Raw genomic sequence first — 24829 nt, 5'->3', positions numbered from 1 at the left:
GGGACTTAAGAAACACTTCTTCAGTTAGATTAAGTCATTGATAAAATCTATTTAAGGTTAGAATAGAAAAATAAAGCAGTCAATTGTGAACCCAATATTCCTAAACTGAGAATAAGAAAAAAATCCATCAGTGCCAGTCTGGGGGTGAAATGGAGTAATATGAGAGGAAAACAACTTAGAAAAACATATTTCGAGGGGTATTTTGAGTTTGGGCTAATTATGGGACATTCATGTGGGGACGTTCTTAAAAATCCAAGAAGGGCTAAATTCACATAAGACCGTCAAATGGAGGACTCGCTCCTGCCCATCTAGGAGGCATTCCTGCTGTCATTTTTAGGGATTGGAAGCCAATTTTCAAACAGACAATATGCAAAGAATCACACCGACCGACCTCGGTTCAAAGCCCAGCATAGACATTGACTAGAGTGTGTAATGGACGAAAACCCTTGTGGCTGCCTCATCCATACAGTAGGAACGATGGTTTCTCTCTTGTTGACATCCTAGACAGACAGCTGTGCCAGACGCTGACATTGCTGCCTTGCTGGTATACTTACTGGGTTTGATTATGACATCATCCTAGCAAGCCACTTACAATTGAACGATAGTACCTCCAAATCAAATCTAACATACAATTGTGAATAGAATTGCTTTTAAGGTAGGAAAATATCCCAGAGCTCTCTTGTCAATCCCTAGACAGGACTAGCCTCTCTTCCTAGAAGCTCGTGCAGCCTGCTGGGCCCCATCCATCACCAATCACAAGGGCAGCACAGCAAGTGGAGTGCCCATCTCCCCATGTTTGAGGAATTTGCTATAATTGCCTTTACTACCTTTAAAGCCTAACAGACACTCAGATGCCGAGAATGTGCCTCAGTTAAGGTTTATTGATTGAACAAATGAACAATAACCCCTGCCATTTACAGTTGAGGAATCTGAAACAAAGAAAGGTAAAATGAGAGCATGTTCACAGTGAAGGTAAAAGAGAGCCCAGGATTCCTGGACCCCAAGTTAAAGGTCTTTTGTATGGAATTGTTCGTAAACATAAGGAGCTTCTTAAAAAATATATATATATATATGGATTATCTTTCAACCCAAAGTAGATGCTTGGTTTCTTGAGCTCAGGATCTGTGCTTTTGACTTTAATTTTGTCTTCCTACAACAAAGAGCACAACCATGTGTATTCAGCAGGTCTTCAAAAGGCAGAGGCTGCATTAAGTTGGAGATGGATGTCAGGACAGAGAAGGTTTAACCTTCTTTCATGACTCATTTTAGAGAACCATGTTTCTTGTTCTGTTCATTATGAAATAATTTATTTTTTAGGATTTCATGGTGGAAAATGGGAACCGAGTCAGATTCAAGAGTAATATTAGAGTATTTATTTTTGTTGTTTACTAAGTGAAATTATAGGTAACAAGGGGAAAAATAAATGAAGCTAAAAGCATGAGTTGTCACTTCTAAGCACTGTTGTAGGCACTACACAAAATGTATGCTTTATGTCTTTTAAACAAAGTAGGCCATTAAGTGTGCAATGCTAAGAGGAATTTTATCTCACCTATAAATACAAGTGAATCTTTTAAGCTCCAAATCCCCATATACAGACAATTTAGTGTGGTAATCAAGATGATACTCACAACTTAACTTCGGGGCCATCTGTTACTCTATTGGTAATTTAATAATAATGAATAAAAATACATGTTGGTAACAAAAAAATGATACTTAAAGTAGAATCATCTTAAAGAGTTAATGACAATTTCTAAAAAGCTGTGTAAATACCATATTTACTCAGAATTCTCTTTTGTGCCTTTACCTTTTAATTAATGTGATAAAAGACCTTTGGTATATAACTGTACATATATATTAAGGAACAAAAAATCCCCACTTCTTCAGACTGAAAATATCAGGTAAAATGCTTGACTTGAGGAGCCACACAAATATTCATAAAGAAACAAGTCACTTTTCTTTTTCTCTTCTTATTTTTTAATCCTTCCTTTATTGTTTTTTTTTTTTTCTTTTTGATATTGAAGGAAGAAATAAGAAGGCAAGAAAAACAGAGAAAACATTCAAATTCTTCTGAAAATCCTAGGCTATTCTTCACTGTTTTTTTTTTTTTTTTTTTTTCTGTTATCTAGGAGATGCAACTCAGCCCTTCCTTTTGCACAAAGTTATTCATTAAAGCAAATGTTATGAAAAATAATATAATAATGATTACCGGACTTATGCAGACATGACAGGTAACTCTGAGCTAGTGGTCACCATCTGGGAGTAAGGAAATCTGAGCTTTGGTCCAGGCTAGTCCATCAGTGAACTGAATAATCCTGAGCAGACTCATCATCTCCCTAAACCCTGAGGTCCTCATTTGTAAAGCGAAGGGCTTGAATTTCACCACTTCGGAGGTTCCTTGAGTTTTGGTATCCTCTTAGTCTATGAATGTAAGGCTAAGTCATTTGCAAATAAGAATGGTGTTGTTCAGCAGTTACTGATTAGAAATAGCTGAGCTACTTTCCGTCATACCCATAGGCACGGATTTTTATCTGCCTGGGCATGGGGTGGAGTAGGAAGTGGCCTTTACGTTATAAAGGAAAACAGTAAAGATGACAATGAGGTTATCTGCTGAGGAAGAATGGAGAATTAATAAGTCACACATGAGTTTGCATTTTTTAATAATAGCCTTTTAACTTTATCTCCTTTTTGCAAAAAAAAAATCTTTTATTTTTTTAAAGATTTATTTATTTATTTGAGAGAGAGACAGACAGACAGACAGAGCACCCGAGCAAGAGAGGGAGGGGCTGAGGAAGAGGGAGAGAGAATCTCAAGCAGACTTGACGCTGAGCGTGGAGTCCAATATGGGGCTTGATCTCAGGACCGTGAGATCACGACCTGAGCCAAAACCAAGAGTCTAACACTCAACCAACTGAGCCACCCGGGCAACCCTGTGAAATATCTTTTAAAGACAAGCCCCATCCATGGGCTTTTTAAGAGTGTGTTTTGAAAATATTCTACTATGCCAATGCATCCATTAAGTGTGGAAAATGATATTCTAGTAAAATTATGAAGGTCTATCTCAGGTTGTGTGTCCTCTTGAAAGCCTGACTTTAGTCCCTTAGTATGTTTTCCCCAAACTTCAAACATCTCTCTGCCCACCTGAGTTTCTTCACCCTCTCCTCTTTCCTCATGTAAATACAGATAAACATCCACTGCACTTTTGGAGGAACTGACTGTTGGATTTAGTGTTGTGCAGACACACTGTCAGAAGGCAAGAGATATGAGTGGTGCCTAAAATGTAATGACAACACGGGTTTGCTTATTTAAAGCCTGCAGGAATGGTGGAGCAGATGGTGCTTTGTTTCTTTCCTTCCCAGCCATGTGTTTGGTGTGATGTTGGCCCAGTCTCGGCAAGGCTGCCGATCCACAGAGTGGGAGGACTGCCCCATGCAATGTTGTTCTCACTCTCCAGTGATTCTTCACCCCCTTGTTTCCCCTCCATTTCATATTCTTCTTCTCATCTGGCCCTTTGTCAACCTTTAGTGCAAAAGAGCTATCAGTGACATCAATTATTGAGCAGGTATTGTGACATAGAGACAAGGTCTCAGAAATAAAATTGTTGAAAAGGTTGTTCTTGATTATGGCAAATATTACAGACAATTCTTATAGTTCTTCCTGGTTTTATTCTGTGCTTTACCCTTTAAAGGGAGCTTTCCTCCATATTTTCCCATATCTTCTCATTCTGTTCTAAGATGATTTTTGTGGCTGGATGTGTAGAGATGGCAGTCTTGATTTTGCAGACAAAGGAGATACTGCTTAGTACATATGAATGTATTAAGTGGAGTCACCAAGGCAAGAGAAGAAACCAATCTAGAATGATGAGCTCCTAGCTCTAGCCTTCCTGATAATTTCCACTATTCCTGACGGTCCCAAATCATGAATTAAAATATGTATAAACTGTTCTCATTTATGCTAGATCATTTCTCTTCCGCTTTAAGAATAGGACAGATGTCTAAAAATAATGCACACTTTTGGATTTAGAATGGTTATACGGGCAAATTCTTAATTCCCAATGACCAGGGTTAATTTGATTAGAGGCCTGGTCTATTCTCAGTTTAGGTGACATTGAGAAGACAGAGGGAGCTACGTACTGGCTGAGGAGGAGAGGACTTTCTTCCTTTCCGATTTGAAATTTTCCCATTATTTTCACTTTTAAGGATAGGACAAAAGTTCACCTATGTTCTCTAAAAGCCATTCTTGCAATGCATTGAGTCTGTGATAAGAGGAGTCCTGAACAATTTCCTCTGGACCTTCCCTTTAGCACAGATCTTTTACAATGGGTTTGCTAATTTCCAAAGTGGAAGCACTGATCCCATAAACTGAGATACAAGGACGGAACAATTTGGAAGAGGAAATGGCCAGTGGGGAAAATGGCAGTTGGGGTCACGAGGCCAAGAAGCTTTGGAAGCTAATCTCTCCCTGAGGCCAGCAACTTGTGAAAGGGGAGACTGCATAGGGCTGGAGGAGATGGAGCAGATCACTTGCCTGGATGTCTATAGAGTTGGGTCTCCATTTTACTGGCTTGGGTGTAACCTTGGTGAAATTCTTCTCATCAGATTTATTTATTTATTTATTTATTTATTTATTTATTTATTTATTCTATTTCTCAAAGGTCTCTGGGCTCTGTGAGGTCTGAGATTCAATTTTACTCAGTTCTATCCCCAGAGCTTGTCCAAGATCAAGCATAAAGTATGTCCTTATAAATACTTTTTTGGACTGAATTAAATTGAAATAATTCAGTCACTTCTATTCCTACTTTAGGGGAAACAGGTTAGGGGCACAAAGCTCAAACGTCACTGGCAACATATTAAAAAAATCCTAAGGACCTAATAAAAAATGGTAACATGGCATTATACATGCTATATGTTTAAGGAATACTTGAATGCTATAATAAACATGGTACTTAAAAAAAATCTTAAACTTGCTTGTGGAGGTGGGTGTCAGATGGGTTGTGAGCTATCGGAAGCAGTGTGAGGAGTGTTATCTGAAATTGGAAGATGGTTTAACTACAGATGCAGAGAGGTGTGGCTCCTAGCATAGCTGCGAAGTCTAATGTGGTGTGGTATTTGATGTGGGCATGTGTACGGGTATAGTTATTTCCATGGGGCTCAGTTCGACTGAGTTTAGTTTCCTATATTCACCTAATGTTTCCTGATGATGAGATGGGTATAAGCAAATGTAAGATCTGAATCACATCCAAATTGTTTGCTAATATATAAATAGTGTAACCAATCTGTGTTTCCAAATAAACACACTGGAAGTGTGTATGCACCTCCCCTCACCCGTATCTTATGCCTGGAATAAAGTGGCCCTGAGCTCTGCTTTCTTTCTTTCTTTTTTTTTTTTTAAGATTTTATTTATTTATTTGAGAGACAGAGAGAGAGAGAGCACAAGCGGGGAGGGAGGGAGAGGGAGAAGCAGACTCCCCTGCTGAGCAGGGAGCCCAATGTGGGGTTTGATCCCAAGACCCTGGGATCGTTACCCAAGCAGAAGGCAGACACTTAACCAACTGAGCCACCCAGGCACCCTGTGAGCTCTGCTTTCTATTCGCAGAATGACCATAACTGCAGAGGTGTCCTTGCTATGATTTTTATGTCATTCCTCTTAGTGAGGATCTGGCTCTGTTTTCTGTTTGTCAAATACCTCAAAATATTTTTCAAACATTTGTGTTTGGGGAAAAACTCAAAATACACTTTGCCAGTTGATTTTTTTAACACATTTAACAAACAAAAATTTAATCCTTATGTTTCTCATTAATTTTCCTGGAGTTAGACGAAATAGTCCTCTCTTAGAATTTTCTAGATAAACAAAGAGCCTCCTATCTAATGTACATAAAAACAAACAAACAAACAAAAAAAACAGATTCAGTTTTCTTGAGAGCCTTTAATACATGAAGTTTACCTTCAAACTGAATGACATAAAATCATGTTTGAATGAGATATGTCTAGATTCAATGATATCATTTTGCAATGTCCTGAAAAGTCAGTTGTGTACAAAATAGAAAAATAGGAAAAACATGTGGGTACTGTTGTGTGAACTAATTCCTTTCTTCCTTCCTTCCTTCCTTCCTTCCTTCCTTCCTTCCTTCCTTCCTTCCTTCCTTCCTTCCTTCCCCATCCATTTCTTTCAACAAACCTTTATTGAAGGTTTATTATGTATCAGATTATTTGCTAAGTCCCACAAAGAGTGTGCCATTTAGTGTAAGATGCAAACAAATGAATGGTTTCAGAACATTTAGATGACCAGTTTGCTATGTGAAGAGCAGGCTCCTGTGCATGAGATTGCATGGTCAGTCTGGAGGAACAGGTCAATGTTGTCAAGACCACATCTCTCCCCATGACCCCAAACTGTTCCACATTTAGACAGCATCAAAGAAACCTTAAAGACCCTACCTGTTACATTAGGAAAGGCTAGAAGGGCTGCTTCTGAAGTAAATATCAGATTCAATATTGTACAAGATCGGGGACTATTCTCCTTTACTTTGTGGAATAGAAATTAATTATTAGAATTAGTCTTTCAATTTCCAAAGATTTTCACACAACTGGGAGTGAGACATTCTAAACCATTCTATCCATCTAGATATACCTATGGCAGGAGTCCTCAGGGACTGAAGATGGGAGAGCATGTAAACTATTATTTTTTTTAATTTTTTATTGTTATGTTAATCCCCATACATTACATCATTAGTTTTAGATATAGTGTTCCATGATTCATTGTTTGTGCATAACACCCAGTGCTCCATGCAGAACGTGCCCTCCTCAATACCCATCACCAGGCTAACCCATCCTCCCATCCCCCTCCCCTCTAGAACCCTCAGTTTGTTTTTCAGAGTCCATCGTCTCTCATGGTTCTTCTCCCCCTCCGATTTCCCCCCCTTCCTTCTTCCCCTCCTGCTACATTCTTCTTCTTCTTTTTTTTCTTTCTTAACATATATTGCATTATTTGTTTCAGAGGTACAGATTTGAGATTCAACAGTCTTGCACAATTCACAGCGCTTACCAGAGCACATACCCTCCCCAGTGTCCATCACCCAGTCACCCCATCCCTCCCACCCCACCCCCCACTCCAGCAACCCTCAGTTTGTTTCCTGAGATTAAGAATTCCTCATATCAGTGAGGTCATATGATACATGTCTTTCTCTGTTTGACTTATTTCGCTCAGCATAATACCCTCCAGTTCCATCCATGTCATTGCAAATGGCAAGATCTCATTCCTTTTGATGGCTGCATAATATTCCATTGTATATATATACCACCTCTTCTTTATCCATTCATCTGTTGATGGACATCTTGGCTCTTTCCACAGTTTGGCTATTATGGACATTGCTGCTATAAACATTGGGGTGCACGTACCCTTTCGGGTCCCTACTTTTGTATCTTTGGGGTAAATACCCAGTAGTGCAATTGCTGGATCGTATGGTAGCTCTATTTTCAACTTTTTGAGGAACCTCCATACTGTTTTCCAGAGTGGCTGCACCAGCTTGCATTCCCACCAACAGTGTAGGAGGGTTCCCCTTTCTCCGCATCCCCGCCAACATCTGTCATTTCCTGACTTGTTAATTTTAGCCATTCTGACTGGTGTGAGGTGGTATCTCATTGAGGTTTTGATTTGGATTTCCCTGATGCTGAGCACTATTGAACACTTTTTCATGTGTCTGTTGGCCGTTTGGATGTCTTCTTTGGAAAAATGTCTGTTCATGTCTTCTGCCCATTTCTTGATTGGATTCTTTGTCCTTTTGGTGTTGAGTTTGATGAGTTCTTTATAGATTTTGGATACTAGCCCTTTATCTGATATGTCATTTGGGAGAGCATGTAAACTATTATATCCTCCCTTCAACAGTCTCCCTCCTTCTAGAATAAGCTCAATAACCATAACTTGAAGCTTTGTTCAAGTGATTGATTAAAGGAGCAGATGATAAACAAATCAGTGAGATTTCTGGCTACACCATTTTCTAGTGTTGTGACCTTGGATACCCTTCTTAACATCTCTGAATGTCAGTGTCTCCAATTATGAAAGAAATTTATACCTGTCTTTCAGGACTGTGAGGAGTAAAAAATAGCACATGGAAACAAGTGGTACTGGCCTTGTTCAGAGCAGTAGTTAAAAAATGATGGTGGCTAATGCCATGATTCCTCTCTTTACGGGCTATCTCTTGCTAATAGAATTTGCTTTCTTTCTCTCTTATCGTTATAGACAACTGTGATGATCCGTTAGCATCCCTGCTCTCTCCAATGGCTTTTTCCAGTTCCTCAGACCTCACGGGTGCTCACAGCCCAGCTCAACTCAACCGAAGAGTTGGTGAGTAAGGTGACAAAACTCTAACGGAGAGCGCTGAATAAGCACAGTGTGGGGAAATGGAAGAAAGAGAGTGCTTCCATTCACTGGGATCATGTCCAAGAGCACTGTTCAGAAGAAGAATGGGAAGAGAGGGTTAAAATGGAATTAAACCATGTTTCCCTGTGCATGATGGATATCAAAGTATGCCGGTTCTTATCTCCCCGACCCACACTATTCTTCTCTGATTATTTTGAGAGGCCTTTGTGAAATTAAGTTTTTTTTTAATTGCTTTCTTTTTGTATTTCATGTATCTAACATAAATAGCTAACAAAATATATTATTACAGTAGCATGTTTATAATAAACATGAATTAAATCTACTGATATATTCCCTTCAATAACTTCAAGTTTTACAATAAAATAAATGTTGCTAATTTTAAAAATATATAGTACTACTAAGTAAAAGTAAGAAAATGCAAATAATGTGTGAGCCTACCAGCTAGAGATAGCTGTGGTTAAATGTTGGGTGTGTATCTTTACAACATATGATGGAAGTAAGAGCAGACAACACTTAACTGATTTCTTATGTGAAATGTCTTTAACAAATATAATGTTGGGTATCTAGATAGATATATTTTTAGTCAGATTTGGTTGACTTTTATGAGATATATATATATATATATATATATATATATATATATATATATACACATACACACATATATATAGTTGTATAATTGAATTTTTTACTTTTTAAAGATTGTTAAAATTTATTTTTTTTACTTTTTGAAGATTATTAACATCTGATTATATTTGTATGTTTTTATATCTAGTGAACATTATGAACTTTTTTTCAAGTTGAGAAAAAAAATGTATACGCAACTTCAAGAGGTATACTGATCTGTTAAGAGTTCATATTAATTATCCCTGACTATATCTTCTCATTGATAATATGAGGCCCATCGTATTAGTAAGTTTTCTAATATTGGCCCATCTTTGCATTCTGGAATAAGCTATAACCGGTCATTGTGTTATGGATATAAAGTGCAGAATGATTTAACTTGTCAACATTTTATTTTTCTAACTTGTTGACATTTTAGAAGTCCAATGCGCTATCCATTGCACCACGAGCCACCTACTTGTTGACATTTTAATTTATAATTTTTAATTTTCATTAATCATGAGAGTGATTTGGAATTTTTGTCTGTACATTTGGTATTTGTTTTGTACTACATTTCACAGGTATTCTGTTATAATGGGATCAGTAATTTAAGTTAACAAGTTGTATGGTTGTGTTAAGAAAGGAGTTTAAGAATGCTGTAAGAGACTCTTAAATAAGGAAACAAACTGAGGGTTGCTGAAGGGGAGTTGGATGGGGGGATGGAGTAACTGGGTGATGGACATTAAGGAGGGCATGTGATGTAATGAGCACTGGGTGTTATATGCCACTGATGAATCACTAAATTCTACCCCTGAAGCTGATAATATACTACATGTTAATTAAACTGAATTTAAATAAAACATAAATTTTAAAAAAGAATGCTATTCTAAAGGAAAAAGAATAACCAATCAAAGACCCAGCAGGAAAATATTAATAACAATTGTGTACTAACACTATCTTTTTGCTGAATACCCTGGGCCAAGAATTTTATAAAGCATTTCACCTATATTAAGATATTTTTCTTCAGAAAGATACTATGAGTAGTATTACTTTTTAATTTCAGATAGGGTTGCTAAGGCTCAGAAAAGTTGTGTAACTTGCTTAAAACCACAAAGTTAGGAAGGGGAGATGCTTTGATTCAAATCCAAGTCATTCAAAACCAAGTTTTGCTCCTAACCACCCCATGAGCAAATTGGTTCACTAACACTGGTTAAAAAGGGCTATATTAGAAAGAGACTTGGAAACAAATTGGTCAGGGTTCGAATGCTGTATATGGCATTTACTTGCCAGCTCTGTGATTGTCTACAAATCACCAACCTCCTCTTGACCTTAGTTCTTTATCTGTAAAGTGCATAAGTAATGCCTGCCTTGACACATTGTGTGCAGACTGAGGGAGAATTTCACATTCAAAAGATACTTCTCACTGCAGGGTAGAGAGCTGGACTGGCGCAGTGAGGTTCACTTGCCATTTCAGGAAGAAACACAGATTGGAAGATTTTAATATGGGTTTCCAATGGGGCATCCAGGGCCAGAGTTTGTCCCAGTCCCATCCAACTGTACAGTGACAGAAAGTCATTACTGCCTAGTAGCACCTGGGCAGTTTCTGGGGAAGCTCTGAGTCTGATCATATGTCAGTTTGTCCCCTAGTGGACAGATATCGACAGAGCACAGATGTCTCTGCTCCGATTCATTATAATTGTCCTGCTCACTAGAGAATCTGTGTGCCTGAGCCCAAGGACAGCATGAGTGTGTGCAGAGAATATGTTGACCTCTCTTTCTTCTCCCAACTAGAGTCTAAATCAGGAAGGCCATGCAGGAGATGCAGTCTCAGAAAGTTGAGATACATTGGCCTGGAACTCAGCCTCTAGCACAACTGCCAGGGCTGGCAGCCTCCCCTTCACTCCCTGGGTCCAACCATTGCCCTCAGGGGGAATTTAACACAGCCTCAAGGAGAGGTTCGATCACTGGTTCTCATCCAAGAGCTGTACATTTGAATCACCTGGACAGCTTTATAAGTAACACTGCCTGAGCTCGTACCTCAGATATTCTGAATTAATTGTCTGAAATGGAGCCCAAGGGTGGATATTGATGAAGTAAAGAAATACAAGCTTTCCAGGTGATTCTAAAATGCAACAAGAGTTCCAAACTGCTAGGTTGAATGAATTCATAAATAAGAAATTCTTCTATTAATGTTTATTGAGCACCTACTATGTGCTAGGCACTCTGTTAGCACTGCAGCACATTGTTGGTAAAAATAGGCACAAATAGTATTTGTAAAGACTTTACATGGATAGTGTAAATTAGCATATAAGTAATTAATAGCTAACATATGTTGTTAGTGATAATATTGATATTATTATTTTTATATATGCAATATAATTAATGTGCACATATATATATATATATATAGTAGGATAGATAGAAAGCCAATATATATGCATATAGTTATATATATACACACAGAGTCATATATAAAGAGGTGGATGTATACAGGGTTGGATATATATATATATTCTCCATATAGTGTTTTATTAATTAATAAATTTATTTATTCATTCATTCATTCATTTTTTAAAGATTTTATTTATTATTGGAGAGAGAAAAAGCATGAGTGTGGGGGGGTGGGTGACGGGAGAGGAAGAAGCAGACTCCCTGCTGAGCAGAGAGCCAGACCCAGGAACCCAAGATCATGACCTGAGTGGAAGGCAGATTTTTAACCAACTGAGCCACCCAGGTGCTCCAAGTTCTGGATATTTTTTTTCGTAACATACTCCATTCGTTCATTCACTCATTCATTCATTCACTTCATTCATTCACTTATCACAGTATTTCATGAATTCCTTCTACTCTACCCCATTCAGACTTCTATATGTTTATAAAGAAACTTCCTGGTATGCCACCCAAGATGAAATCCAAGCTGTAAAATCTTGACTTCCATGAAACTATGTCTCCCTCATACGGAATGTGCTCAACAGCATCCTTGTATCTATTCACCTTTGAGCTATTTCCCAAAGAGGAACTTGTGTGCAAGTCCTGAGCGCCATTTAAAACTGCTCACTCCTGGCAACCATATACACCTTTGGCATACATGGAACATAGGTAACGAAGGACGACTTTACCTCTCGTGTGTGCTCAGAACTCAAGCATGCACATCTCTGACCTATACACAGGAAGAAAGGCTGCCCCGCTGGTAAGTTTGTCATGTCAGAAGCAGAGATCAATTCAAAAGTTGAAAAGAAGACTATAGGTAATGTGTGCTTATGAGCATCCTCAGACCCTGAGTAAAGCAAATGTCATGAGTTCTGTTGGTGACAAAGTAATATTTCTGAGAAAAAAAAAACAAAAAACAAAAAAAACACACCCTTGGAAACAACCTTTGCCCTGAGATACTGCTGTGGGATCCAAAGTCTGGGCAACCCACCAAACTGGGAGGGAGATTGGGTGGTTAGCGCCCGCTGTAATAGTGTTCGCACTGCTATCTCATCTCAGAGAGGGATTTGCCAAATAGAATTTTTGTTCTCTCCCTCCACACATCCTTCAACCCTTTCTCATCCACACACAAAGAAATAAAAAGCAAAAAAAAGAGACCTAATTACTTTTTAAAAAACGCGACAAAATACATTAAACGGGGAGTCAGATCACTATTAACTTAGGTTACCAAGTCAATCTATATAATTGTGGCTTAGGAGGGATCTGACTTTGTCAAATGTGATTTGTTTTGTGGCAAGAAAGCTTTTGATCTGGGCTTTAAAGTGAGCTGGGCTGGAGAAGCACTTACTGTCAGCAGGAAGTGCAGAGCTGGTGGCACAGCCTGAAGCCACCGAACTGTGGGTTAGACCTGATCCAAAGGGAGGGGAAGGATTTAAGTTACTTTATATGATTAAAGGGCAAATAAGAATAGACATCTCTGGCCCCGTGAAAGGAGAGGTTTGTATTTTTCTTTCCCCACCCCCTCTTTCCCCCATACACCATTTTGCAAACAATTACTTTTACCATTTGTTCTTTGAAATTTTAATCTCTCTTCCTCACTTGATATATTTTTGAGATGTCTGCCTGTGTAAGTTGAGATTGTATGTTTCTGGCATGGCAATTTTGTTGCCATGGAGAATCTGATTTTTTATGTCAAGGCCTTTTTAGCTTCCTGGGCTCGTGGACAAGTGAAGAGGCTCAAAACATTTGCCCCCATTTGGCACAGATTCCGTGCACACTTTTTATTTTCTCCTTCGGCAGCACTGGTTGCAAAAAGCTAAGGACCCCTGAAGGTCTTTGGAAGTTGGTTTTCAGTTTGGTGTCACTGGTCCTTCTGTAAGGAGAAGTGGATTCGGAACAATTCAGGCATCAGGGTTCTCGCAATTGCCATGATATCGGCTATCTGGGGACTTGTTCCAGATAGCTAGGTGACAACCCTGAGGATCCAGTTTCACACGCAGCACCATGATGCCTGCTTGCAAATGACAGCACCATTTGAATTGATTGAGCCAGACGTGATATGGATATCACTTAATCTGTTTAAAAAGACAGTGAGACGTGCAGAATTCTGTCACTGCATGTCCTCTTCTCCACTTGAAGGGTTCTTTCCTTGTTTTCAGCTCTTTTCCTTTCTTTTATCTTGCCCTCACTCTCCCACACCCCCAGCATGACCAGCGTCAAGTTCTGTGCTTTCCTTTGTGGCCTTCTGCTCTCCTCACTACTCAAGGTGTGGACTCTGTGGATCTTCAGGCATCACCTGGGAGCTTGTTAGAAATGCAGGATCTCAGCCTCTGCCCCCAAACTTCTGGTCAGAACCTGTGCTTTAGCCACAGTTGCATTTACACAGTCCAATTCAATCTTCTGCTCCTTCAATCCTTAACCTCTGTGCCTTTTTCAGCTCTGGATCTCAGAGGTGGGTGCCAGGGGGACGAGAGGAAATCAAAGTTATCTAAGTTATTATGAATAAGAAACCGTGCTCGAAACCAAGAAGTAGAAACTTAAGCTCTATTTGTGTCTTTATATCAGTACTCTGAGTTGGTATCATTCACATTTTTAAGGATGAGGAAATAAATTCAGAGAGGTCAAGTCACTGACCTAAGGATACACAGCTAATTATTTGGAATTGAATCTAATTCTGTCTACCCCAGGTTAACTAATGTCTTTATTCACGTTGATCTGAGATCTTAATCTGAGGAAAGGCGGGGTTGGCATAATAGTCACCACTTTCAGGTCATTTAGGCATTTCAAGTGGTATTACCAGTATTTTAACCACAAAGACTGGATTTTCAGGCATCAAAGAAGAAAGAGAGATATGGACACCTGTGCCGCCTCCATGCCCCTGAAATCATACTATGGCCTAATAGACCTGTGGGCAAAACTAACCTTGACCTAGATATTTAAACAATGCCCTGGATCTCTTCTCTGACTAGGACAGCAATAGATCATTGAGAGATACAGAATAGAAATCTTCTGCTATTTAACTTTTTTTTTAAGATTTTATTCATTTATTTGACAGAGAGAGATATAGCAAGAGAGGGAACACAAGCAGGGGGAATGAGAGAGGGAGAAGCAGGACTCCTGCAGAGCAGGGAGCCCGACGCGGGGCTCGATCCCAGGACCCTGGGATGATGAACTGAGCCAAAGGCAGACGCTTAATGACTGAGCCACCCAAGTGCCCCGAAATCTTCTGCTATTTAATAGGAGCCTTGGGACCCTGTCTCAATGTAGACAAATCCAATGTGATGACCCTATCTCTCTTCAGCCAGGATAACTGCAAAACACAATGATGTTAAGAGTGGAAGAAGGAATCATGAACACTTTTGCTTACTAATAATATAATTCAGAGCTTCTAAACATCAACATTCGGCAAAATGAGAGTGATAGATAAACCCATGTAACTGACCCTTTACTTTTTCTTCTGGTAGCTGGTCACTTCCTTTGAAATGCCAAGCTGAGGTTATTTCTAAGTAGCACTCTGTGAAATGCTAACTCAAGCAATCACCTATCTGATACCACTAATACTTCGCTAAGAGACAAGATCTTCAGTTTGCCAGTTCACTGCATTTAACTTAAAGCGTTGTAACTTAAAAAATATAGTAATGCAACTAAGGGCAGTGTAATTAATGACATATATTCGTCTAGTGATTGACAGTTTACCTGTATTTTCAATGAAGGTCACACCCAGGTGGAAATAAATTGTATTTGAATAGCATATTGTATGGTGGATACTTTTGCTTTGTCTAACCTGGAGTAGTTAGGTAGGGTCTACTCAATTCCTTTGTTTAAAATCTATCTAGAAATCTTTCACTTAAGACATTGTGGAAATGCCATTAAAAAGATGAGCTAAGGATTATTGAATCCTCCATATAGAGTGAAAATGATAACATAACCAACTCCAAGAAACCAGAAAACAGGAGTTAATATAAACAAGCATTTCTTGTTTCTCCAGGATTCCAGTTTGGATGCTCAATATCCTGTGGTGGTCCCTTCCTTGGAGGCCCCTTTCAAGTGTCTCAAACTACACTTCTCTTAGTTAGACTTGTCTATACAATCACTTACTTGTGTCTGGACTTTGTTTTGCTAATCAGTGTTCATGTTTGGTAAAAATCCAGATTCTATAAGAGACATGTCATTTGTTTTGCTCAGGACTTGCTTCTAATCAATCCCTTCCACAAAAGTATTCAGAGCAATCGGTATTATCCCTAAGATATCTCTGGCAGGGTAAATTTGTATGCAAATAACAGAAAACTCACTAGCTTGGAAAAAAAAAAACTCAGTAGCATGAAAAATATTAAATGATTGAAGCTAGGTGCATGGAAATTGGGAGGTGTCCATACTTCTATTTCTTGAACAGCACGGTAGTCGCAAGGGTGTTCACCCTGGAATAGCTTATTAAGCTAAGTATTCAGTTTGTGAGGTTTTTCTGTATCTGGTGTTTTATTCTAGTTTTTTCTAAAGGAATAAAAATAAAATTTATTACTCTACATCAAAGGAAGTCCTCAGTGAGCACAGGCTCCAGAGATGGTGGATTCAGTTCAACAATGCCATCCTCAGAGTCCCCATCCTTCTCCAGCTAATATGCCCACCTGACATCTCAGACAGACTCAACAACATTCTGGGAAACAGAAAGCATGGACTCCTAATGTTTGCTTTTAAGCCATCAAATTCAATTCTTTAGACAGCAGCATGCTGAATATCACCTCAAAATTTGTTGACAAAAATGTAGATTGTCTGGACTTATCCCAGACCTGCTGGACCAGGAATTCTGGCAGTGGGACCTAAGAACCTAAGAACCACTGATTCTGATGTGCTCAGATTTGAGAACCATGACATAGAGCTGTGAGACACTTCCAGGACCCAAGCCTGCCCAACCACTCAGCTTTCACATCACCAGCAGTTTTCCTCTGTCCAACTAGCCATAATTGGGTCATATGTCCACTCCCGGACCCAATCACAGTCAAGGGTGATGGAATTACCTTGACTGGCTTTAGGCTAATAATCTGGTATGGAGTAAGAGAATAACAATTTTTCTTCTCTCTCCTCTCTCTCTCTCTGTCTTGAGCTAGATCTCCTACCATTTTGATGGGTTATGTTACACATCTTCCAGTCAAAGGAGTAACTTCCTAATGAGTTGAACTGATGCCAGAGTTAATTTTTGGAACCCAAAATGAAGCTTTTGAAGTAACAATTAAACACACTTGTATTTAACCATTTTGTGGCCATAGTCGTAAAACCTATGAGTAGACAAATATTATCCTGATCCTTGATTCTTGCTAGAGTGGACACTTAACTATATTATTTTTATAGAAATAGAGAAATTACTTGCCCAAAGTCATGGAGTCAAAAGTGACTCTTTCAACTCATGCACCAGACTTAGACTAGGCACTCTCTTTCGAACAAAACTGCCCCAGGAAACCAAGGTAAATGCAGTATATGAGTTGTGCAAAAAATATGCTGCTCATGAGAGAAAAGTTTTAAGTGGTAATGCCAACAATATGAGATCTGCAGGTTTAAATGCCTTTCAATTCCACTGCTCCATTTTCCCTTCAAAAATCTTGGGAGACTCATTTCTTTTCTCTATATGCCTAAAAATAGGAAGTGTCTTATCTTGCTCCTCAATCTTTTATACTGCTTTACTCATGGATGGAACTCAATAATTATATATCCATTAAATGAGGACTAAATAATCCACTAAAAGCACCCCCCCCAGACCTGAGCGGCCAATGTGTAGAGTTAAATTGTATTGATCTGACAAATTAAATAGAACTCAGCTTCCAGCATTTTATAAGAGAAATTCTAGAGCAGTGCTAGCCAATATAAGTTTCTGCAAGGATGGAATGTTTTTTAGCTGTGCTATCTAATAAGGTACCCATGAGGTACACATGGCCTTTGAAATGTGGCTAGGGCTACTTAAGAACTGAAAATTTAAGTCAAGCTAATTTAAATTTAAAGAGCTATATGTGGTTAGTAGCTACCACATTGAACAATATAGTTCTGCAGTCTTTTCTAGTTTTATATACATGACCTTCTCACCTGGGTGTTTTTATGTGTATGTGAATCAATCCTTGGCCTGCAAGGGGCATAAATGTGAGATATCCACCTTGGGACTGACCTCTAGATTTTCTAAGCCCCAAATGCCCTCCTGCTGATTTCCCTCACTTCCTGTATAACTTCTGAACTGTGAAATGTGCAGCCTGATATACTTTTCTGATCAATGAAGGCCTTAATGGCTCCACTCTTCACAAGGGAAGTACTCACTGTAGGACATGACAGCTGAACTATCTGAGTAATGAGCATCAGAGCCCTTCAGAGTAATAACACAGCTATCTCCGATAAACACAGACACACAGGTGTGTGAACAAGTATACACACCATAGCAAGGGCTGTTGGATCCCATATCTCCTGGACCTCACCACTTTCAGTACAAGGACATCTTAGAAGCTGAGCTGACATGGGACTTCTGATTTAAATTATTTGCAGGGGAGTGATTTCTAGAGATAGGTTGTGAGGGAAGGCAGGGGGAAGGCTAGCAAAAAATGTGGTCTCAACTGAGGTCTAGCTTCCTTCCGATGCCAAGAGGAGGTTCAGGACCACATATTCCACCATAAATATCAGCCATGTCTTGAGACAATGGGATTGACTTTTGGAACTTTGTAGCAGTCCACCACTGGCTGAGATGAGAACCAGGAAGTGGCAGCTTCCTGGGCAAGCATGCTTCTGTTTGGCTAAGGGTAAATCTCTGGAGAAGAGGACAGACAGTTCTAGTTGTCAGCCTGCACCCACAGCTGGGGGATGGATCCATCTGCTAAGGAAGGCCAGCGGGGAACCTTGAGGCTATCCCCCAACATAACCACTTTCAACCCCAACAACTACACCTTCCCTACTCTACTTGAGGGCTCTCTTTCTGCCTGCCATGAGTTTCAAGCAATACTTGACTAAGTTGGGATATATGTATGTGTATATATATAATATATATTATGACAACACTTGAAATTGAACCCTAAATTGCATCCTGCACTGATGGGATGAAGCTCATCCACAGGAAGGCTGGCTTGCTGATGTGCCAAGGATTGGCTCTCCTTCCTTCCCTGTCTCAGCTCCATCTACCTAACCCAACTTCCTGGGGTTAATTCCCAAATAAACTACTTACACTCAAATCCATGCCTTGTAATTGACTTCTGGGGAACCCAAACCAAGAAAGCCACTGTCACCCTGACATTACTCTTGAGGCAGCCTCAGTTATGACTGGATCTGAATCAGATCCCGATTCTCCCCTCCCTTTCATGAGTCTCCTCTTATGATCCCCTTTGGTCTTCTCTGAAAATTGGCCTTAGTAGGGCCAGTTCAGGTTTTCCGACAGGTTTTTATCTGTTTTGAAACCCACAGGGTGTTTGATCAGGTTCCCACTTTCTTTTACCCCAAGAAGCTCCTTATTGCCTAAATAAATACGCAGGTAAAAGTATGGGAGCTCTGGCCAGGGCCGGCCTGAAACACCTGAGTCCTACTACACCTGCCCAGTAGCAGAAGGATGATGCACAGGCTTCCAGCCAACATCCTCACCAGCCTCAGAAATCCCTGCCCAGGCACAGGTCCTGTTATAAATGGATGATAACAACTCTGTGCATGGAGGTGCAGGAATCCCTCCTGAATGCTGTGTGCAAGTTTGTGAATGTTGTTATCACTCTTACCCATACTATATAATGTTAAATATTTATGGGACAGTGTCTCTGCCTTTCTCATTACTATCTCTAGGTAGTTTTGTCCCTGAAAAATCTTAAACCTTTGCTTACACAGGCACCAAATATTTAATAATTAATGATGCAGCTAGTAAGTCAAGGTAACCTCCCAGTCATTTGTGACAATGTGCTTGTAGCTTTTTAGGGCCTTGACTAAATCTGAGGGAAGGCACATTCCTAAGAAACCTATTCCCTATAGGGTTTATTTTAGGGTTTTTAAAAATGGCTTTGTACTAAAAACAGATTAGGTGTGAAAATGCTGGGTGTGTGTGTGTGTGTGTGTGTGTGTGTGTGTGTGTGTGACTATTCTAGTTCCTGTTGGTCTTGTACTAAATTGACTCTCTTTTTGAATGGTAGTTGCAAAATTTTGCTGAGCAGAGGGCTATATATAATCCATTTTGTCCCCATTTCCAGTGTGTGACATCAATCAACTCTTACTTCCTTTTCTGAGTTAGAAGTGGAAATAAACTATAGAAATGATCCCGGAAAGTATAGTGCCCTTCAACAGATGAATGGATAAAGAAGATGTGGTCCATATATACAATGGAATATTACTCAGCCATCAGAAAAGATGAATACCCAACTTTTACATCAACGTGGATGGGACTGGAAGGGATTATGCTAAGTGAAAAAAGTCAAGCAGAGAAAGTCAATTGCCATATGGTTTCACTTATTTGTGGAACATAAGGAATAGCATGGAGGACATTAGGAGAAGGAAGGGAAAAATGAAAGGGGGGAAATTGGAGGGAGAGATGAACCATGAGAGACTATGGACTCCAAGAAACAAACTGAGGGTTTTAGAGGGGAGGGGGGTTGGGGGATGGGTTAGCCCAGTGATGGTATTAAGGAGGGCACGTACTACATGGAGCACTGGGTGTTATACGAAAACAATGAATTGTGGATCACCACATCAAAAACTAATGATGTATTGTATGGTGACTAACATAACATAATAAAATAAAATAAAATAAAATGGAAGTGGAAATAAGTGTAGAAATTGAGGAATTTCTCCATTTTCTACCAGTTATTCTGTTTCATGCTTAGAGTCTCCCCTATCATGTGAAGTGAGTAATAAGCATCATGGTATAAAGGGCTGAGAAGGGAGCTGCTGGGAGTCAGAAGATCTGTTTGTCTTGTCTTAGTTTAAACCTTGTTTATAATTCTCCATAAGGATAATTTCTTTTTTTTTTTTTAAGATTTTATTCATTTATTTGACAGAGAGAGACACAGCGAGAGAGGGAACACAAGCAGGGGGAGTGGGAGAGGGAGAAGCAGGCTTCCCACAGAGCAGGGAACTCGATGCGGGGCTCAATCCCAGGACCCTGGGATCATGACCTGAGCCGAAGGCAGATGCTTAACGACTGAGCCACCCAGGCGCCCCATAAGGATAATTTCTAAGACTGAAGACACTTGTTCCCACTGAAACCTCAGGAAGGGCGAGACATCAGAAGGACTGGATTGGAGAACAGTCTCTCACCACCATAAACTGGTTGACCCTTTGAGGCTGCTTTATTCTCTCATAAATGGAAATTAAAAATACATTGTTGATTGCTATGGGAATCAGGTGAGATATTCAAAGCAAAATGTGAGTGTGAATCGTGTTTCTCATGAGAATGGCTACTTTGGAAAAGAAAAACGAGCCGGGGGAGGGTTTTCTGTCCATCCTGTTCAGAGGCGGTGTTGCCAAGTGGTTGTGTTTGGGTTCTGGGTCCTGGTTTTGTGGGTTCGAATCCCTTGTTCTGCTACTTACTAGTTGTGTGATCTTGGAAAAGCTGTCCAACCTTTCTGTCCTCAGTGTCACCACCTGTAAAATGGGCATAATAATAATATCTATCATATAGAGCTACTGTGATGATGAATGAGTCCGTGTGTGCTGAGTACGCAGGGTGGTGCTGAGCACTTATCAAGGACCATCCGTCAGCTAATAGTGTGTATGAATGAACACTCCAAGGGCGTGCAGGATGGGGGTGATGAGAAGGAGCAAAAGGGTTAACTGGGAGTGTAAATAAATATTCAAGCAAGAGCCGAGGTGGATATTTCTCAATTAACAATTTTTCAGATTTCCTTGGCAATTGTTAAGTCTGAATTTAACTACACATCTGTGTTTGGTGTGGGGAGTTGGGGAACAAATGAGACAAGGGTGTCCATTTTTAGGGTCCAGAGGCAATTTCAGGTTGTTATTTTTTGTTACTGTTGTTTCTGATAATCAAAAATAGCATGTAGGATTTAAGCTATTTTGGACGACTACATAGATAAATAAAACAACTCTTATTGGAAAAATATTAGAACTGAAATTGTAGAAGCTGTCTCATCCAGTTTTTTCCCAAGCCACTCAGCATATCAAGAACAACTTTCTTTCTTTCTTTTTTTTTTTAAAGATTTTATTTATTTATTTGAGAGAGAGAGAATGAGAGAGAGCACATGAGAGGGGGGAGGGTCAGAGGGAGAAGCAGACTCCCTGCCAAGCAGGGAGCCCGATGCGGACTCGATCCAGGGACTCCAGGATCATGACCTGAGCCGAAGGCAGTCGCTTAACCAACTGAGCCACCCAGGCGCCCTCAAGAACAACTTTCTAAAAATCAGATTCCAGGTTAGGCCCTTGAATGAGTTATCAAGGAGAAAGCCAAGAACGTGCACTGTCATCTTCACAAGCCCTCCAAGGTGTTTCTGATGATTGAGCCCCTTGAAGAATTTCTCATCCAGTCTAACCTCAGGGGCAGAACTGTGTCTTGAACCAGATCTCTTATGGCTTTCAGTCTGTAATTTCCTTTTCCCATCTTCTTCCCCAAAGTGACGTAAGGCAAATGTAGTGTTCTGGGCTTGGGCTGTGCTAAGATATAGTGTGTAAATCATTCAGGAGCTCATGTCTGAAAACTTTTGGAAAATTCTAGATGACATTAAAATCTAAAGTGAAGTTAGTTTTCCTTTAAAATCTTCCCTTTAAGGGGCGCCTGGGTGGCTCAGTCGTTAAGCGTCTGCCTTCGGCTCAGGTCGTGATCCCAGGGTCCTGGGATCGAGCCCCACATCGGGCTCCCTGCACCGCGGGGAAGCCTGCTTCTCCCTCTCCTACTCTGCCTGCTTGTGTTCCCTCTCTCACTGTGTCTCTCTCTGTCAAATAAATAAATAAAAAAATAAAATAAAATCTTCCCTTTAAGAGAATTTAAATTCTCTTAAATTTAAATTGAAGGGACTATGGGAATTGCAGTTCATGATCATTGATACCTCAGCCACAATTACAGACAGCCCTGCCTTAGTTTACACCTTTGATTTGCCAAACACAGGTATCTGTGTGTATGTTACACCCCCAATTCAGAGAATAATTCAGAAACAGAAAGCTAGTGTGGGCATGGTGTGTATTTAGAGTAGCTGCAAATAGTATCTTTAAGCTTCTCTCATCATTTTGAAAACACATATATTGTTTGGTGCAAGGAACAAAATGTTTTCCATAGCAACCACGGCAACCCTGGATGCCTGGCCTATTAGCTGTAATGCAGGGAACATCTTCAACAGCAAGGAAAGAATTCTTGGCAATTATCACCCAGATAGTATCCCTCTGTTGTAAGAGCTTAGTCTGAAGCTTCTGGGTTTGGAACATTTTTAACTCAATGTGTTAATGCAGGTGAACAGCAACAATTCCATTTCGGTTAATTTCAGGGTGATTAATAAGCTAAGGATTTTACTGTGGGCAAAAGGAAGATGTGATTTTCTTTGGACAAATTTGAAGAAGTCTTCTAGCATTAACTCTCCCTCTTTTGTTTTGTCTTGTTTTGTGGTTTGGTTTGGTTTTTGGTCAATCTACTCTGATTTTATGCTTTGTGAGGTGACAGAGAGAGTCCCTTGTCATTTTGTTTTTTCTCTTCCATTCTTAACGTAAATTCTTATCATATATGAATATGATAATAATTAGAATAAATGAAGAAAAAATCCTAAAGCATGACTAGGAAGTCTGGCTGTGGATTATTGAGGATAAAATAGAAATAGTTAAGGTTTTAGAATTTTGATTTCAAAAATAGTGATGATCACATAAAAAGTCACAAGTTGTCACCAGCTGTCCAATTGCTGTACATATTCTTTATGCAATAAACCAAATAAATATGAATAATGTGAGTCTCCATTTATATAAGAAAGACATGCTGATGATAGAAAATATGTTACAGGCAAAAAACATAAAAGGATGAAATCACTCATATTTTCATTGCTCAGAAGAAATCATCACACAAATTTCTCTTCTATCATGTTTTAATACTATTGAGATCAAAGTTTATACAACCTTGCTTTTTTTCACTTAAGAAGAAAGAGGCCTCATGAAATGGGCAGGAGGAGAAATTGAATGGAAATAAAGAGTAGGCTCAGAGTCATTTTGGACTTTTTATTTATTTATTTATTTTTAAATGTAAAAGCTCTTCTTAAGCCTCCCTGTCAGTTGTGAGAAGTTGAGAGAAGGTAGTCCAGACTGGGAATTGTGGACAGGTTAGTGAAGACAGAGCTGGTTGATAAAAATGTCCGGAAGGATCTGGCATGTCAGAATCTCTGCTCAAATGCCTCCTCCCAGTGCCTTTCCTCTTTATTGATTTTATGGGTTTTTAGAAACCCTTTTTTTTTTTTTTTTCTGCTACATAATATTCTCAAAGAGCTATGCTTGAATCCCAAGTGTCAGGTGTTCTAAACTTGCTGGATCTCATTCTCCTGAACTATATAATGGCAATTGTGCTATTTATTTCACAAGATATCATGTATGTTTTAAAGTAGGCTGAACTGCAGTATCAAAAATGTTCTAATGTGCAATGTCTTAAACAACATAGATGTTTAGTTCTTGTTCATATTATTACTCGGGTCAGGCATTCAAGTAGACAGATGCTTTCCTTCATGTGATGATATGGGATTCCAGGATCTTTCCATGTTGTTGTTTTGCCATCAACTAGGGCCTTGGTGACAACTGCGTCCATCAGTCATAGAAGGGGAAACAAGTGGGGAAGAGACCAGTTGGCTTGGAAGTGGCATGTCTTCTTCCTAGTCACATTTTGATTGGAGAGAACTTATTGCTGTGGCTATAAGTATAATAGGATGGAGAGCAGAATTGAAATTAAACTTTACACCTACCACGGAAGAAGAGAAATGGATATTAGGGAAATCAGCCATATCTGCCACTGTATCCACATCTTGCAAAACACTTAATAAAATACATTCCACAATAGATGCTGAGCATGTTCCTTCTCTTCCTTTCCATGAATTTCAGTCTTCTCAGGAAAGTGAAAACAAAATCAAACAAAAGCTTAACAGCAGTAGCTATTAGGAGAGAATCAACACACAACTTGTAGGATGTGCCTATGACTAAAGTAGGGTCCACCTCACATTCTCCATGTCTTGTGTCTACATGTCCACTTCCATTGATGATAGGCTGTCTGCACTGGGGAGCCAGGCCTCAGAAAAGTTCTCGATTACCAAGGACAAGTCCCATTGACTCCTTTTGAGATAGTGAGAAAGTAGACCGGGACATTACTAAAATGATTTTCAATGACATAGCTTGAAATCAAAAGGGATTATTGATTAAGTCCTCTAAATTGAAAATTTAATTAACTCCCCAACTCGATACCCTGAGCAAGGTGCTTCACAAAGGTGTTGTTTCCCTCTCATCCCCACCCATGGTA

General features: G+C 39.5%; 1 protein-coding gene across 2 annotated transcripts in view; it reads left to right on the top strand.

Annotated features, from left to right (window-relative positions):
- Nucleotides 1–24829, top strand: part of CNTNAP5 (contactin associated protein family member 5) — a 791720-nt gene that overhangs the window by 164054 nt on the left and 602837 nt on the right. For both annotated transcript variants that reach the window (XM_078070660.1, XM_078070661.1), the window contains exon 2: nt 8233–8337. In XM_078070660.1, the coding sequence (XP_077926786.1) occupies nt 8233–8337 (105 nt within the window). The remainder of the gene's footprint in view (nt 1–8232; nt 8338–24829) is intronic.

Source organism: Halichoerus grypus, chromosome 4 (assembly GCF_964656455.1).
Source record: "Halichoerus grypus chromosome 4, mHalGry1.hap1.1, whole genome shotgun sequence".
NCBI classification, from domain to species: Eukaryota; Metazoa; Chordata; class Mammalia; order Carnivora; family Phocidae; genus Halichoerus; species Halichoerus grypus.
This window is presented reverse-complemented; position numbering and strand designations above follow the sequence as displayed.